Raw genomic sequence first — 16,145 nt, forward strand, 5'->3', positions numbered from 1 at the left:
AACTTGGTCTTGTTGCTTAGATAGCAATCAGAGCTGGCCAACTATTTTGTTTGAAAATATTGTCATGACAAATAGCATTGTTTATATTTCATTCACGATTTACTACTTTTTTCAGTTTTTCTCCTTTTAAAATTCTGTTGTTCAAATGGAGAAAAGAGGGAAGAGAAAATAGTGGGAGGGGACCCAAGCTGCAATTTCATTACAACTTAGCAAATAACTTCCTTTTCCTTTTCCTTTTCCTTTTCCTTTTCCTTTTCCTTTTCCTTTTCCTTTTCCTTTTCCTTTTCCTTTTCCTTTTCCTTTTCCTTTTCCTTTTCCTTTTCCTTTTCCTTTTCCTTTTCCTTTTCCTTTTCCTTTTCCTTTTCCTTTTCCTTTTCCTTTTTTTCTTTTGTTCTCTTTTTTTTTTTTTCCCCCCATTTCTTTAAAATTTTTAAATAATATCTGCTAGTGATACTTTTTGATTCAGTTACCTACAGTTTTGTACACCTGTCAACCAAACTGGAGCTAAGATGCTCTGGAGCTGGAGCCCCAGGGAGCCATATTTGTTTGGTCTGGAGAAGATGAGCTAAGCGACAAATTTAATTGGTGTCTCCAACTACCTAATGAGGAGTTATAGAAAAGACAAAGCCAGACCTTCACCAGAGGTGTGCAGCAACAGGACAAGATATAAGAACCATGAGCTGCAGCAGGGGCATTTTAAGTAGATGAGGTTCTTAGGGACATGGTTTAGTGCCAGTGTTAGGTTAATGGTTAGACTCAATGATCTTGAGGGTCTTTTCCAACCAAAATGATTCTATGAATTCTATAAAGGGGGAAAAGGCTCATTGAAGTAGTTAAGCACTGGAAGAGGGTCCCAGCGAAGTGGGGCAATCCATCCTTGAAGACATTCATAACTCATCTGGGGAAGTCTCTGAGCAGTTAACTCTGCTGTCAGGTGCACTTGTATCAGATGATTTCCAAAGGTCCTTTGCAACCAGAAATATGCTGTTAATATATTTTTATGAAATAATAAGGGGTTTATTTCCTAGGATTTATTTCTTCTGCTTATACGATGGCTGAAACTATGGGTTGAAAATTTCCCTTGGCTGCACTGAAGCAGGGTCGTGCCTTGGTGACTCCAAGCCAGCACCGGAAGGATAAAAATCCTTAGGCGTAAGTGGCTGTTAAGCACCCTTATGTGATTCATAATGTACTAAACTAGATTACTGTTCTTTTTTGCACTCTTATGAAGTGTGTACTCTCAAAATAGGAGCCAGTTCATACCCCTTGTCCGTAGACAGTATATAGTCAGTCTGGGACAATTCACATAAACCTCCATACACTGCATGGTGTCTTGTCCTTTCAATAAGAGTTTTCCACACCAGAGAGGCAGAGTATTCAAATGAATCCATCTTCCTCACTCTGCCAGTTAGTTTACAGCTCAGTGCTGGAAACCAGGTGTCATCTGGACATTGTGGGAAGTCAGTGTAGAGAATGAGTTGCTCACAGCTGCATCTTTCTTAAATTATTCTTCCATGTTATTTGACTTTGCTAAAAGCTCACAGCTTTGGGTCTGGCTCTCCCCACTTCTAGACTGTTTAAACTAGAAGTGTTAGCCTGACTGGACTTATTCGCTTGGTTTCTTCCTGGAGCTGAATGTCAACAACCATCACAAATTAAAATATCCATTAAATATCTGGATTAAATATCTGTGTCTATGTCTAAGGTGTAGATGGGTGACTAGGGTATAGAGGGATGGTGTGCCTGTGGGGGCAATACTGGAGCAAGGCTACATGTCAAATTGGGAATCCATCAAAACCAAGAAGAAGTTTGCAACAGTTTGCAACGACAAATGTCAGACTTGATTTAGTTTATGTCACTTGTGATTGTCTGAAACTGTTTTTCCAAGAAATCCAATTGTAGCACAGCCTTGGTACCCATCATCCCAAGTCTTGGTCCAAAGCCTGTTCCCAGCCTAACATGTGTTCATGGCAAAGATGGGAGGGATTTCTGCAGTGTCAGGATCAGGCCCTCCTGTGGCAGCTCACCCCCAAGTGAATGTAGACTGAGTTACTAGCTTGTCTCTGAAGGTTAATTGGGATTTATGTCCTGTTTGGAGAACTCACTTTAGAAATCTGACTTCCTTAGATAGTTTCTATGATGTGTTTTTCTGTGCATGCATGACACTCGTCTTTTATTGTTTATCGAAAAGACTTTATTAGACATTGCTTATGAAGCATTTTTGTGATCTTGTTGATGAAAGATGCTACATAAACGGGGTTAGATTGGATTGGATTCAGTAAGTCTAAGAGCCTGCCAGCAATTTATTGCTGTTTGACTCCAGTGACCGAGCACCAGCTCAGCAGCCAGCGAGCAAGCACAGCTCCTCGCAGCACTGCTCTGGCTCTGCCTTCCCTACTGAAATGGAATTTATTACTCTCTATCTCGCATGGATATTTGGTAGGAAATTGGAGCTGCAAAATGAAGAGTCATGGAAGTTTAAAAAAAAGCCAAGAGACAGGACAGATGTGCTGTGATTAGTCCTGTACTCTGGCTCACCTTGGGTTAGATAAATAGTTGAATGTGTGCCGTCAGCAAGACATACTGTTTACAGACTTGGAAGGAAATTTGGCTTGCAGTCCTCTAATTGGAAGTCAGAGGTGGTGGAAAAAAAGACTTTTGCTTGCTTTTCATACTTTAAATCTCAAAGCAGTGAGTTATTTTAAAACATGGGCTCAATCTTGGACCATTTCAATTGAGGTTTAAAAGGCTACTTGTTCTTAGAAATGACAACATATTTATAAGGACGCATTCTATTTTGCCAGCTGATTATGTAGTAAATGCAAATAGTGCTTTGTATTAAAGTATTTTTTTTCTTCCTCTCAAATTTCACACTGTCAAACATTAATTTAGTTCTGCAAAACCCATAGTAACTTCACCTGTGAAACTAAACAAAATCATTTTCTTGGCACAACGCCAGAAAATAAAAGAAATTTGTAAGAAAAGAGAACAAGACAAAGCTGACAGCATGTATATAAAGCTGAGTCTAAGCAGATGAGAACAGTCAAAAGTCTTTTATTTAATCATTCTGCTATTTTTGACATGCTGCCTAGTGATAAACCACATGAGCATTCCCTTGCATTAAGACCAAAAAAAAAATCAAAAAGTGAAATAAAAATCCAAGAAATAGGGGAAGGAAGTACAATCCAGCACTGAAGAAATCACACATGTGATTTTGAAGATGATGTTCACATGCATGTAAAATATCCAACAAACAGCTTTTCCAGTGGCAGAGGGTGTAATTGCCTTTTTGAAGTTGTGTAACATTTTCCTTCTGAGAGTTTCCTTCTTTGCTCAGAGAACATGCACAGGCAGATTTCTACTTAGTCATTTGTCGACACTGGTAAGCTAAGATACAAGCGCTGGTGGTTACCAGTGCCACCAGTAGGTCTGTGCTACTGAAAGAAATGCTGATTTGTCTGTGGTCAGTCAATGTGTTTGCAGCACCAAGGATCTGGTTGGACTGGGGTCTGATGGGGGCCAGCCTTAGTTCTGGCCCTGTAGCACAATGTTATGGCTTCCCCGAAAATGTGAATCCCTCATCTGTGTAGTTCATGTGGAAATCCCAATATGACCTTTTTCTGTCATTATGCATTGCAAGGAAGGATCACAGGAAACATTTCTGAAAGTCTGCATTCTGCCCAGAAGAGGCCTAAAAAGATGAGTTTTGATTGCCACTTCTTCCTGTGGCGAGCAAAATTTCACGAGCTCTTTTTTTCTTGTGGGGCTGCCTGTAGGGTTTTCATACCAGCCCCTTTGTCTGCATGCCCAAAGTCCTAGAATAGTCCAAAACCAATTGCCTCCTGAGACTGCTGATCTGCTAACACCAGGGAGATGTGTTGGGAAAAGGCTGGCCTGCCCAGATTCTGTTTGAACACCTCATTGTGCATCTCATTTCCTTAAACAAAACCACAAACCCCATCATGGCGTGATATCCTGCACTGAGTCCATGGAGAACAGAGGCCCAGGGGCTGCTACAAAAAGGACATACGACAGAAATTTTTGGTAGTTAAATTGCCCAGACCTGTGAAGTTCTGCTTTTTGTGCATTCTCCAGCTTCATGCAGGTCAGCACCCATCATAACTCCAAGTCCCACCAATATCCATGCAGGGTGGGGTGTTTCTTGCACTCCTTGGGGTCCTTTTTTACTCTTTTATAGAGGAATGAGCTTCATGCATTCAAAAATACTGTGCTCTGCAGGGGCTGCAAATCATTGAATCAGTTTGGAAGGTTCTTTCTCAGGAGGAGGAACCACAGTTTACAATCCAGTGCCATAAAACTCCCTTCGACCATAAAAAGATGACACGAAACAGCACTTTGAGGAGAGAAGGAGACAGTTAACAATACATTACAATAAGGAGCAGCCAAGGAGTGTGTCTGAGAGCTTTCAAGAGCGTTGGCCAGAGCCTCCCTAGGTAAGTTGCTGTCATGGTTCCCCAGAGTCAACAGAGGTATGTGGCTTTTGCCAGGGGAGGATCTGGACTCTGGATTGTGTTCATGGAAAAGGAGCCCAGGAACAGTGAATCTTACCTAAACCTTCCTGTTAGTATTAACCGGAATGGGATTTCATTCCTGGTATCTGTCTTAATAACCAGACCTGAGCAAAAGAGCAGATAGCAGGGCTTTTTTTTTTTTTTCCTAAGAAAAAGAAAACATTTATATGTGGGTAAATTTATTTGACTTGTGTAGCTGACGAGAAACATAGCTTAGACTCAGGCAAAACATTAATCGCTGAAAATCTGACTTTCAGAAGAATCAAGTATTGGGTTGCAGTGCTTTGCTGTCAGAGATCTGAGTTCCAGCTTTGCTGGTGAATTATATCTGTCTGTGGTTGTTCAATTAAATCCTGCTTTATTCAGTAATTTAAATATAGAAATGCACATATACCCACTGCAGTCATAGGTGCTGCAGCACTTTCTAGGCAGTGGACGACACACACCATGCTCAGTGTTGTTCACTCTCAGCTGTGATGGTGACTGGAGTGGCTCGGGCTGGCCTTGGACCTTGCATTACACCCAGTGCGAACATAAATTATCTCTTTACAAAACTGTGAAAAAGGACTAAGTCTGGAAATCATGGCAAAGTGTGTGCTGAGCAAGTGTCTGCAGGGAGGCCATCCTCTCTTACTCAAGATTTCGGTATGTAGCCCACAGAAAGGCAAACAAAAATAAAGTGCATTCTGTTTTACACCATGTTGCCATAAATCTTCTCTCCATGTGAATTACAACGAAACTGTGCAAAGCTACCGAACTGCTTCCTTAATACACTTGTGCTGCAGATGGGTTTTGTCTGTGCATGTTTTGGCAGACAGACCTGGTCCTCATTTGAATTTTACATAGAATATGACAAAAAAAGGATTATTTTGTTTTGTTGTTGTGGTTGGTTGGTTGGTTTTGTTTGGTGTTTATGGGCTTATTGTTGTTGTTGTTGTTTTTAAATTACCTTGTTGGCTTCTTTTATACTTGTCTATGGTTTGTCTGGGTTTTTTTCTCCATTAATTGCTGTATTTTATATTTGCATTTTTGCTGCATTGTGTATTTCTGAAAGTCAGGGTGATCAAAAAGATGTACTGGGCAGGCACAATAAGGAGCCAGCCTAAGAAAGACCCCTTTGTGCAATTAAACACAGACATGCCATGGCCTTTGCTGACTCAGGTCTTTGAGACACAGCACAAGTTCTTGTGAGTTCGTGTTATGGTGTTGTCTGAAGAAATCTGGTTAAACATTTTTTTTTCTATCTTTTCCTATAGGAAATTGGCTTTTTTCTTACATTAACTACATTTACTCAACTGTATTATCATTATTTTCTGCCAGCCCTGAGCTGGAGAACAGTGTTGATGTACTTAAGCCCACATAAAATCTTAAGCAGCTTTTATAACCCCTAAGATGTCACTCTTCTGACATGCATGGGTCAGAAATGGTGTGTCAGGGAAGGGGAATTTGACCTGCCTGACCAACTGTGGACCTGCTGCATCTTCCAGCAAAGCGACCTCAGGCATCAGCTGTGCTGTAGAAACTGTCCATGCCTGTTCTCCTGCCCCTGATGAATGGGAGTCAGTGTGTCTCTGCCTGAATTACCCCGTCCAGGTGGAGCCATCCTCGAGGCTGTGTGCCTGAACCCCAGCATCGTAGGAATAGAGTAAGGGTAATATTTTATCACAGGAACTCACTTTCTGACTCAGTGTCTGTGTCTGCTTTGCTCCTTGGAGTCAAATATTTCCTAGAGTGGACTATTCTGTTTCTACTTTTGACATCTTTAGCAAGAGCTTTGTTGGTATACACGTTCATCTGAAAACAGTATAAAACATTTCTTTTCCCCTTCTCTTTGCATATCCCCTTTTTACAATCATTAAGTGCCAATCATGTATCTTTTTCAACACAATTGTCATGATCAAGTCTCAGCGCTGCCTTTTTGCTGAAGTCAACCAAAACCCGATAATGCATCAAGCAACCCTGAGCTAGCTGTCATCACATCCCAAGTCACTGCCATGTTTCTGCAGACAGATACAGGTTCATTCTCTGCTATAAATGTTTATTTTGTTATTGTTTGCACTCCCAAAGCATCTCAGCTGCTGTAGGACCCTGAATTACTCCCTTCCCTCTCCCACAGAAGTATTCTCTCGGTTCAGCATGCCGTGGTCTCTCCGGCACCACCGCTGGCTGTGGTGTCCCAGTGCAGAGCAGGAGGTGGGCTGGGGGCAATGGCAGCTCTGCACCAGGTGGAAGCAATTATGGGAAAAAAAAACGGGTCCACACTGGATGAGTTACTGCTGATAGCTACCAGATAAGCTAACTTAATAAAGTGGTGGCTTAATTAAGGCACATTCCTTGCATCTTGCCTTTCGTCCTGCCTGTCTGGGGCGATGCTATCAAACAGCCACTGCTTTGCAAGAAGAGGTGGGGGGTGCTGTGCTGGTTCTCCTCCATGTGTTGGGTGCAGGGGGAACCTGTGGCCAATGGGACATGGGGGTGCTCCTGGGAAGATCAACTCACCTCCTAGTCTGCAAGTTGAAGGGCCACAAAAGCCTGCAACAAATGCAGATCCACTGCTTGCCTAGTCATGGATGTGTTTATTGGTATCAAAAGTTTGACCCTAAATCCCATCTTCTGGCATTCAGTGACCCAGTAGCACGTCAACCTTCAGAGCAGAGGTGAGCAGCTCAACATCTCACTGCTTCTCCTGCAGCTACCTGTCAGAAAAAAAGGGTGACTTTGCTTTGAGAGAGTCCCTTTGGCTGTGGGTTTTCTCACAAGTAACACAAAAGCTAGACATGGCTGTGATCAAAATCATGGTGTCTGAAACCGCCTGTGAATTTGTGCTTCCATATGTTCCTGAGGAAAGGATGCACAAGAATCAGAAGTTGCTATATTTTTAATAGCTGAAGCACCCCATTGAAAGCTACAACACATAAGTCTGCCAGAAGTTTCTCCTTTTGGAAGCCAGATTTAATGTTAACAAATCAACTCGATCTCCCCATATATCTAGATTTGAGTGGCTGGGCTTCTTACACAGACATGTGTTAGTTTGTGTTTGATGCACGCTCACATGTACAGCTGCATAGCAACTGCCTTGCTGAAAGTTATTCAAGTAGCTAAAATTATCAGTGGGGACCCCCTCTTATCTCTCATTATGTATAACGAGATCGCTGCTGTGCAACGTTGATTAGACATGTCAACCTGGAGCTGGATGTCTGAAAATGAGTATTTCTATTAAAATACTTTTGCTAATGATCAACTCATGTGTCCATCATTTTGACAGATTTCTCTTTAAGAATGTAAAAAGCTAAAGTGTGCAGGGATCCCAGGGTTGTCATGTAACGTTCAGAGAAACAGCTATTGTAATGTTGTGTTTCCTGTGCATTAACCCTAAAGTAGCAATATCCCTGGCAAAATCATGCTGATGGCTGAAGCTCGCGGTTGAATATGTGCTGCACTAATACAGAGATCTGTAATCTTGAATTGGGAACTAATTGTCATAGGGAACTGGCTTCCGGAGTGTGATCCTGAAAGCAAGGCATCCTTCCTCTAAACCACTTTTCCAAGTGTGGATTAAAGCTTCCGTGACAGGAAAATTCAACAAAAATTAAAAGGGAGACTGAAACCAAGGAAATACTTTCTCAAAAGCATCTCATCCCCCTGTGGAACTCATCGCTGCTAAATGCTGTTGAAGCTGGGGATTTCAGAAGAGGCTTGGGTTTCTGCCAGGGCAGTGTGATTTTCCAGTTGATTTAACTGGAGCATCCCCTGGTGAGGCTATGCGAGGCTGTGCTTGTTTCAGGGTGCCAGGGTGTATTTAATGGCTGTAATTTAGTACGTGGTGGGTTCTCAGCATGTGGCTGTGGGAGAGGGGTTTGATCAGGGCAAGCAGTTTGGCTATCAGGAGAAGCCAGGAAGGCAGATAAAACCACAGTCATTTTTACTCACAAGAAAGGCAACAAGTCCAGCCAAAAGCCATCGCCATCCAAATTGAGAAGAGAGAGGCAGCTACTGCAACATTCCCAGCAGGTGAGCCCTTACCCAGGAGCAGGGTGTGCCAGCTGAGGTTTGCATCTGCTGCCACAAGATGCTCCAGGTGGGAATCCTAAGGGTTCTAAGTCTGAACATCAGGTGGGAATTCCCAGAAAGAAGCGTAGAAATTATTAAAGCTGCTTCTCCCTCTTTCTCATTAGTTCTGTGTGGCACAAGCCTGCAGGTCAGCATCTCATGGCAGGGATGCCCTTCTCTTCTTTCCCATCTCTCAGCCCTCGCTCAAGCCAAGCCGTATCTCACTCTGAAGAGGAGATACAAGCAAACCTTTATCAGCTTCCCTTCTTTTGCAGACAGGAGGAGATGAATGTGCACTTGGAAAGACATCAGCATGCTTGGAGCATATCAACAGCCTCCCCGATGCACCTTTGAACTCATTCCTCCTGCATTTGTTTGTCTTTTAGATAAAACTTCACAGCAGTGTTTGGAGAAAAGTTTAATGAGGGACCACTGTTTGCATAACAAAGCAAGGGCTTCCTCTTCAGATGTTCAACCTTCATTAAGCACAATTTATATTTCAGATAATCTTTGGAAGAGGGTAAAATATGGAACCAAAGTTTGTTTTTACGTAGTTTGGAGTAATGCATTGTTTGTTTTAAGTGGTCAGTTGCAACTGATAGTTGATTTATATTCAACATAATGATGATTTGTGGTGGCTGTGTGTTGTCTAGAGGAGTGTTGTGTCATTGACTGCCATGGCTTTAGCACTCTCCTGCGTCAGTTGTTGAATTCAAGGATAAGACTAAATGGATGTTTTACCAGTTTTGCAGATGTTGCAGCATGTCCACAAGGCACAAAAAACTCTGAATATGTAAAATGCAGGATTTTTTTCCCCCTCAGATTTACGTAGGTTTGATAAAATAGTGGACTGAATGGCAGTTTGCTTCTCTTGCAGCAATCCTAGTAGCCACCAACATGGAACCCTTTGAAGGTCATCAGGTCCCTGTGGCAAGTAGCTCTCAGGGTGATAAGGCACACGGTCATTTGTAAAGGCTCCTCAGTGCTGCTGGGAGTCCTGGTGACTTGATGTGGTTTGCTACCTAGAAAGCAAACAAGCAGATATAGCCAAATGCCTAAATGTCATTTCAGGCCAGTGTGTAAGAAACATTAATTTCTCAACACTCAGACTTTGTTCATATTTTATCATAGGCACCTAAAAGGTATCTGACCCTGTTGACTCGTCACTGCAGTTTTGTCCCTCTGCCTATATAAGATAACTTTGCTCCAGTTGAAATACCCAATATATGTCACTTATCACCTTCCAGGTTTATTAAAAGATGAGAAATGACTGATAACATTTATCTTGTGATACCCCTCACTGAGACTTAGCCCTTTCTGCAAGTTTACGTTGTAATGACAGATGTTTGAAAGCACCCTTCACTGTATCATGAAAATTATTACCTGAGTTGTGTATATGGACAGCCCTGAGGTGTGCTGCATCTTTCAACACAAGGGAGCTGGGTTTTAAGAAACTACTTGGGATGTAGAGTGGGCCAGCACTGGGGTACCCAGGCCCAGGCTGCTGAGGCAGCTGGCCATGCTGTCATTTAAAATGCTTCATGGACTGAGTGGTGGGTTTCCGTGTTGCATTATTTAATGCTGAGATACCAACTACAAAGTTCAGGATCCTCATCTTGTTTGGTTCATCACATCCATGATCTGTCTGTTTCTGTTTTTAAAGGCAGCACCAACCTTTAGAGAATATATTTATTTATTCATTTATTTATTTTATTGTTTTTCAGGAAAAAATGCTGTAAAGGTTATAAGTTTGTTCTTGGACAGTGCATCCCTGAAGGTATGTGATTTCACTGTTCTTACCCCTCATGTCCCTTGTGCATTTTTCTTTCTCCATTTGCCCTGTACTCCACACTGCTGGTTTGGAAGAGCATCCTGATACAATCACAAGCTCAACTGTATCTCATGTGTCAGTGAGGGAACAGTTTCCAAGAAGCTGTTCAGTAAATAAAGAGATCAGTGTCTTCCAAAAGTTTTGCTTAGCATGCCAAGCCCTGATCCTACCCTAAGTCCACGTGGCTGCACTGACTTGTACCACGAGCCGCTGTAAATGAAGGGACGCATTCTGCTCTCGGCTAGGTGTGCAGGAGTCCTCTGTGCACCCAGGAGCACACCTTTCCAGGCTTCTGACTTCCGCCATGTACCCCTTGGGTCTGGCACAGCTGGATTGGCTTGTAAGTGCATGGGGAGTGCATAACTTGGTGAGTTAGTCCTGGCTTTAGGTACATATTTCCCGAAGATGTCAGCAAGGGGAGACCATCGCCAAACGATGTCTCTCTTCTAGCACCTCTCCTGATCATGGGCACAACCTCCTTGTCAGCAGGAGCAGAGGGAAACAAGGAATTACTCAGGGTACCTCATGCAGTAGTGAAAATGGAACTTTCCTCTCCTGGCAGAGGGAAACTGCCCGTACGCTTTGCAAAGGCAGGATCGGGGTCCCAGTGCTCAGGGGCTGCTGCAATGAGATCTCATTCAGGAAAAGCTGAGCTCTGCCTGCCTTAACCCTGGTGGACACCTCTGTAGGGTCTGCCCAGCCAATGGCTTCACGTGAGCAGTAGCAATGTGACCTCTTCAATCACTCCTACCGCTTTGTCCAATTCGGATGAAATTGGCTCTGAAGTTACAGAAGAGGAACTGTCAGGACAAAGTAAATGGCCAGAGACAAGTGAATAAACCTTGTTTGCTCCAAAAGGCAGGTTAAAAAGTTGGTTTATGGTACCACATCCTTCTATTTGATGACATATGGAAAGCGTCGAGTTGACCTGAAAGTTTTCCCAGTTTGAGATGGTGATGTTTTGAAAGGAAAAGTGACAAATTAACATGCTTGAGAGAGTCAGCTGTTTTTTGAGCTACAGTCTCCAGACAACAGGGATTATAACCCAAACTCTGATCTTACTGCTTTTAAAAAGTATTAATATTTCTTTTGTTGCTGTCTGGAAACACTGGAAGACTGGTTTAAAAAAAAAAAAAAAAACTAAAACAATAATGAAAAAGGAAAAGGAAAAGGAAAAGGAAAAGGAAAAGGAAAAGGAAAAGGAAAAGGAAAAGGAAAAGGAAAAGGAAAAGGAAAAGGAAAAGGAAAAGGAAAAGGAAAAGGAAAAGGAAAAGAAAAAAAAGGAAGAAAGAAAAAGTAGAAAGGAGAGGGAGAGGAGAGGGAGAGTTTTCTCAAAACAGGAGTTACGGGTTTGCTCTTTGTCTTGGTGTGTGTGGCATGAGATGGCATCTCCAGTGCAAGATGGACACTTGGAGGACGAGGTTGTGCTGTGTTGTATAAGCCTGCTGGGTGTGTAGGCAGCAGAAACCCTGAATCCTTTCAGGATGGAAAGAAGCCAGGAATTTGCAGTCTGGTCTCCGGCTTTCCTATGGATTGTAACAATTTTATATACTGGTATTCACTACATATAATGGATACAGCAGGAGAAATAATAGAAGCACAAATAAAATGAAAGCCATGGCAATATATTATTTTAGGCTTCTAATTTTCACCTCTTGAGGTTTTAGGTGATTAGGAAAGCAGATTATGTGCCCACTTAATTAATGGTATCTCAGTAACCTGAGATTTTCTGTCACTAATATAATTCCTCTGCTGGCTGTGGCTTCTCTCCCTTTGCATCTTCACTCCCGCTTTTCCAGCTTGTTTCGTATTTTGCCGTCACCTTCAGAGGCCACAGCAACTGCTATAACATCTGAGATGATTTTGGGCCATTGGTATAAGGACGAGAAACATGATTCAGCAAAGCGTTTGTTTCACTTACTCTGTTGCAAGACATCACTTGGCTCTTCACACATTGTTTTGGCATAATCTTGACAGAGTAGCTGTATGAAATGCATATCTGGACAAAGGCATATAAATATGTTACAGATGTGAGTTATTAGAGCACATCTGTACCTTTTAATCCAGTACTGGCATGTCAAAGCCGTGAGAAGTAGTTCAAGCCCTGTCTTCTCCATGATTTGGCAGTGGCTGCAGGGAGGAGGGTTGGGAGAGGGATAGACCCTCCCTTGTCCACCCTCATATGGTTGCCTCAGGAAGACACCGATGTCCTTCTCAGACAGATGTTTTTTAAACAAACATTTTACCCAAAGGGTTGTGTCTTTGTCCATGTCCATCTCTGGTTTCTGACCTGTTATTTCCCATCTGACATTGCAGAGCAACAGAAACGAGTGCATTCCAGTGCCCCAGGTTCTATTTTTCATTTGGTTTGGACTCACCTTCTCGCTCTGGGTTTCAGCTGCAGTGAGCAATGATCCTCAAGAAACTTCGAGAGTAGTTTGCTTTGTGTGTATGATGCCCTCTGTAGCATCTCTTCCTGACCAGTGAAGCAGGTCAAAAAAGAGCTCCTAACCCTTTTCTCCTGAATTATCTCCTCCTTTGTTTTGGAGACTCACATATCCAACCAGGTCCTGCCTCAGAGCATCATCAAGAGTAAAGCAGGAACAGCTGCCCTCTAAAACGGCTTATTTTGGAGAGCACCCTCCCTACCACTGTTTTTTTACCTGACTTTCTTGGCTGTGGATTAATTCAGAGCAAAATACTCTCTGATAGGCAAACACTACATCGGGTCTGCTCTATCCTCACTAATGCTATCTCAGAAATTTCCTTGATAGAACTTTCCATGCTGTGTTGTCATTATTGAGGGCATTGAAATACTCATGGAAACATTTGTTATTCTGCTTCATTTTTTTGTATTTTCCTAAAGTCCGGAACTGCCCAATCCTCACCGTGTTGCTTTGATTCATCCCCAAACTGCGTTTTTTAGGCTGGTCTGGCAGACAAGGGTCTTGAATGTGGGAGGGTTTGTCCTTCCTCAGGTCTGCAGAGCATGCAGAGGACACGCAGCAGCTTTTGCCCAATTTCATTCCTGTTGTGAGGACTGCTCCTGACAGAACATGCTAGTTGGAACCAAACTCCCAGGAATGCACAGCTCTGTGATGTGGGACCTGCCCACAGTGACCGTGTGATTTCAGTTGACTGTGTGGGAACCACCAGCTGGGAGATTTCCACGTCCTGGACACTCTCCGAGCTTTGTATAGAACTAAATGAAGCAATGGCCATATCTGCTAAGGTGGATGTGAAAACCCTATTTAAAGACTAGTTACATGAAATATGGCAAAAGAGAAACGATTAAAAAGGCCTGGCATTGTTTAGTCTAGAGAAAAGGAGGCTGAGGGGAGATGTGATAACAGTTTCTAGGTATGTGAAAACTTGCTGCAAGGGGGAAAGTAAACTATTCTTCATGGCCAAGAAGAAGAGGACAAAAATAATGGGTTTAAATGGCTATAAGAAGAGTTTGGATTAGGTATGAGTAAAAAGCTTTGTATCTGTAAGGATATTTAATCTTGGGAATAGACTGCATGGTGGTGGGGCACTTCCATCTCTCAGGGGTTTCTAGGTACAAGTTAGATGAATGTCTACTGGGAAAGGTTTATGCATAGCTAATCCTGCTTGTGATGGAAGATGGTCTCTTCCAGCACTGTTTTTTATTATTTTATTAGGGCACATCTATTCATGGAAGCACAAGGAGGACAGAGCTCATTTTGCCTCTGCTCTGAAGAGGCTGGACGTGGCACAAGCCCAGTTTGTGTGGGCACACTGGCTAAGGAGCAGGCATGTTCACCTCAGTGCTGGGCATACTAGCCTGTTCTCCATCTGATTTTATTTCAGTGGAAAATGGAAATCGCAACTGTGCTCAGGAAAAACACTACTAATGCTTTATATTTGGGACTGTTTAGTAGTGCCAAATGTAACAGGAGTTTAACAACCCCAGCATCATCTAAAAAGCCCAAACTAGCTCCCAGGCTGGCTGTGTTTGAAGGCAAGGGCCATGTTTTTCTTCCACACTGGTGCAGGGCTCTGTGCTTCTTGACCCAGGTTCCTGCTGGGGGTCCTGGCACTGTCATTCACCACCACAGCTCTGCGGGAAGACTTCAAGAGTTAAAGTCAACACGGTTGTGCAGTAGGAAGGAAAGAAAGGATGCCTGCTATTTAAAAGGTGACAAGCACAAGGGAGGGAATGCTTGGCACCATTACAGTAGCATTTTTTGGCAACTCTGATGTGATATACAGCAGATTGTTAAGTCCTGCTTGGCACTTTTCTGTACCTTGGCACACTGTCACTTTTATGGTCAGTGCTACTCTGTACAGCAAATGTGGTTTCACTTGCTTTACCATGTATTAGTTCATTTTAATTGTCTGGAAAAATCATCATACCAAGAGATGTCTGCTAGTCATTACTGTGAGTCAATAATGAGTTTGGGGGTTAATTGTTTTATATGGTATATATGGAAACACAGTGCTTTGCTGGGAACTCAGTCTAGACACTTAGGTTTGGCTTAGATGTATTTGGTCTGGAGCAGAGACAGGACATTTCTGCTGTGACCCCTAGTAGCCAGTTACCAGAGGGTCACGGTGACAACCACATGAATGCTATGTGCAGGATGATGTTCCTCTGAAAAGATCACAGAAACTGCCACTTGCTTGGGCATAAAAGCTGACCTACAGCAGGGTTTGCCTGAGCTGATTTTGAGACTAGATGCTGCTTCAGCTCCTTTCTTCTCCTGTAAAATATTCCACATGGCACTGCAAAGCACTCACACCCCCGGCCAAGGGCTGCCCATCTCCCCCCAGCCCTGATGCCGGTGGCCAAATCCAGCCCCTGGCAGGGCAAGGATGTGGGTCAGAACCTGTTTTGTCCTGGTGTCCATTCCCTGGACTTCAGCTCTGCTGCCACACAGCAGTGAAATCAGAAACAGATTCGCCCTCCTTTGGGTTTCAAAAAGCGACTTCAGTCTTTTGGGATTTCACTGGCCAGTGATTTATCATCCCCAACCTGCACGTTGCTATTATTAAGAGTGCTGATAGTTTTGTAACAATGTGTTCTTTGCTAGACAGGTTATATCTGGCTTTTGACAATTACTGTGCAATTTTAATTAACTTTTCCTTATGATATACTTTCTGCCCAGGTTTGGCAGTTAGCCTCACAGTATTTCACAGTATTCTTCTGCTATCACCACTTAAAATTTTGTGGGAGAAAACAGCAAAACAGCGATAAACTTCTATGCAATTTAATATTTCTGTGAGAATTCTTCTTACATTCTGCAAACCGGGGAAGTGACTCTTGCTTAAAATCCAACTCTAAGAAATAGCCTAACTACTGTAAAGATGTGATTAGCAATTACAATTTTAATATAATTCTTTGCTCATGTCTTACGAATGTTTTATTTCTAGGTTACTTCAGCCCTTAAAAACAATGTAACTGAACTTCATTAATTAGCAGAGAGGTGATATATTTGCTGTCAAGGTATCATCCAGCTACTCCCATTGGTATTTTCCTAACCATGTTTTTCTCTCCCCAGACTATGACGTCTGTGCGGAAGCTCCGTGTGAACAGCAGTGCACAGACAACTTTGGGCGAGTCTTATGCACCTGCTACCCCGGGTACCGCTATGACCGGGAGAGGCACAGGAACAGGGAGAAGCCTTATTGCCTGGGTGGGTACAAGTGTGCGCTGAGCTCACCTCTGGTTCATGATGTATCCTGCTCCCTCAGGTCTTCTAGGAGTCAGT

At 42.9% G+C, this 16,145-nt stretch overlaps 1 protein-coding gene across 1 annotated transcript in view; it reads left to right on the forward strand.

Moving 5' to 3' along the window:
* CCBE1 (collagen and calcium binding EGF domains 1) overlaps nt 1-16,145 on the forward strand; it is a 106,822-nt gene that overhangs the window by 69,948 nt on the left and 20,729 nt on the right. Inside the window, exons 3-4 of the mRNA XM_082075745.1 lie at nt 10,307-10,359; nt 15,936-16,070. Of these exons, the coding sequence (XP_081931871.1) occupies nt 10,307-10,359; nt 15,936-16,070 (188 nt within the window). The remainder of the gene's footprint in view (nt 1-10,306; nt 10,360-15,935; nt 16,071-16,145) is intronic.

The sequence above is a fragment of the Streptopelia decaocto genome (assembly GCF_964273445.1).
Source record: "Streptopelia decaocto genome assembly, chromosome: Z".
NCBI lineage: Eukaryota > Metazoa > Chordata > Aves > Columbiformes > Columbidae > Streptopelia > Streptopelia decaocto.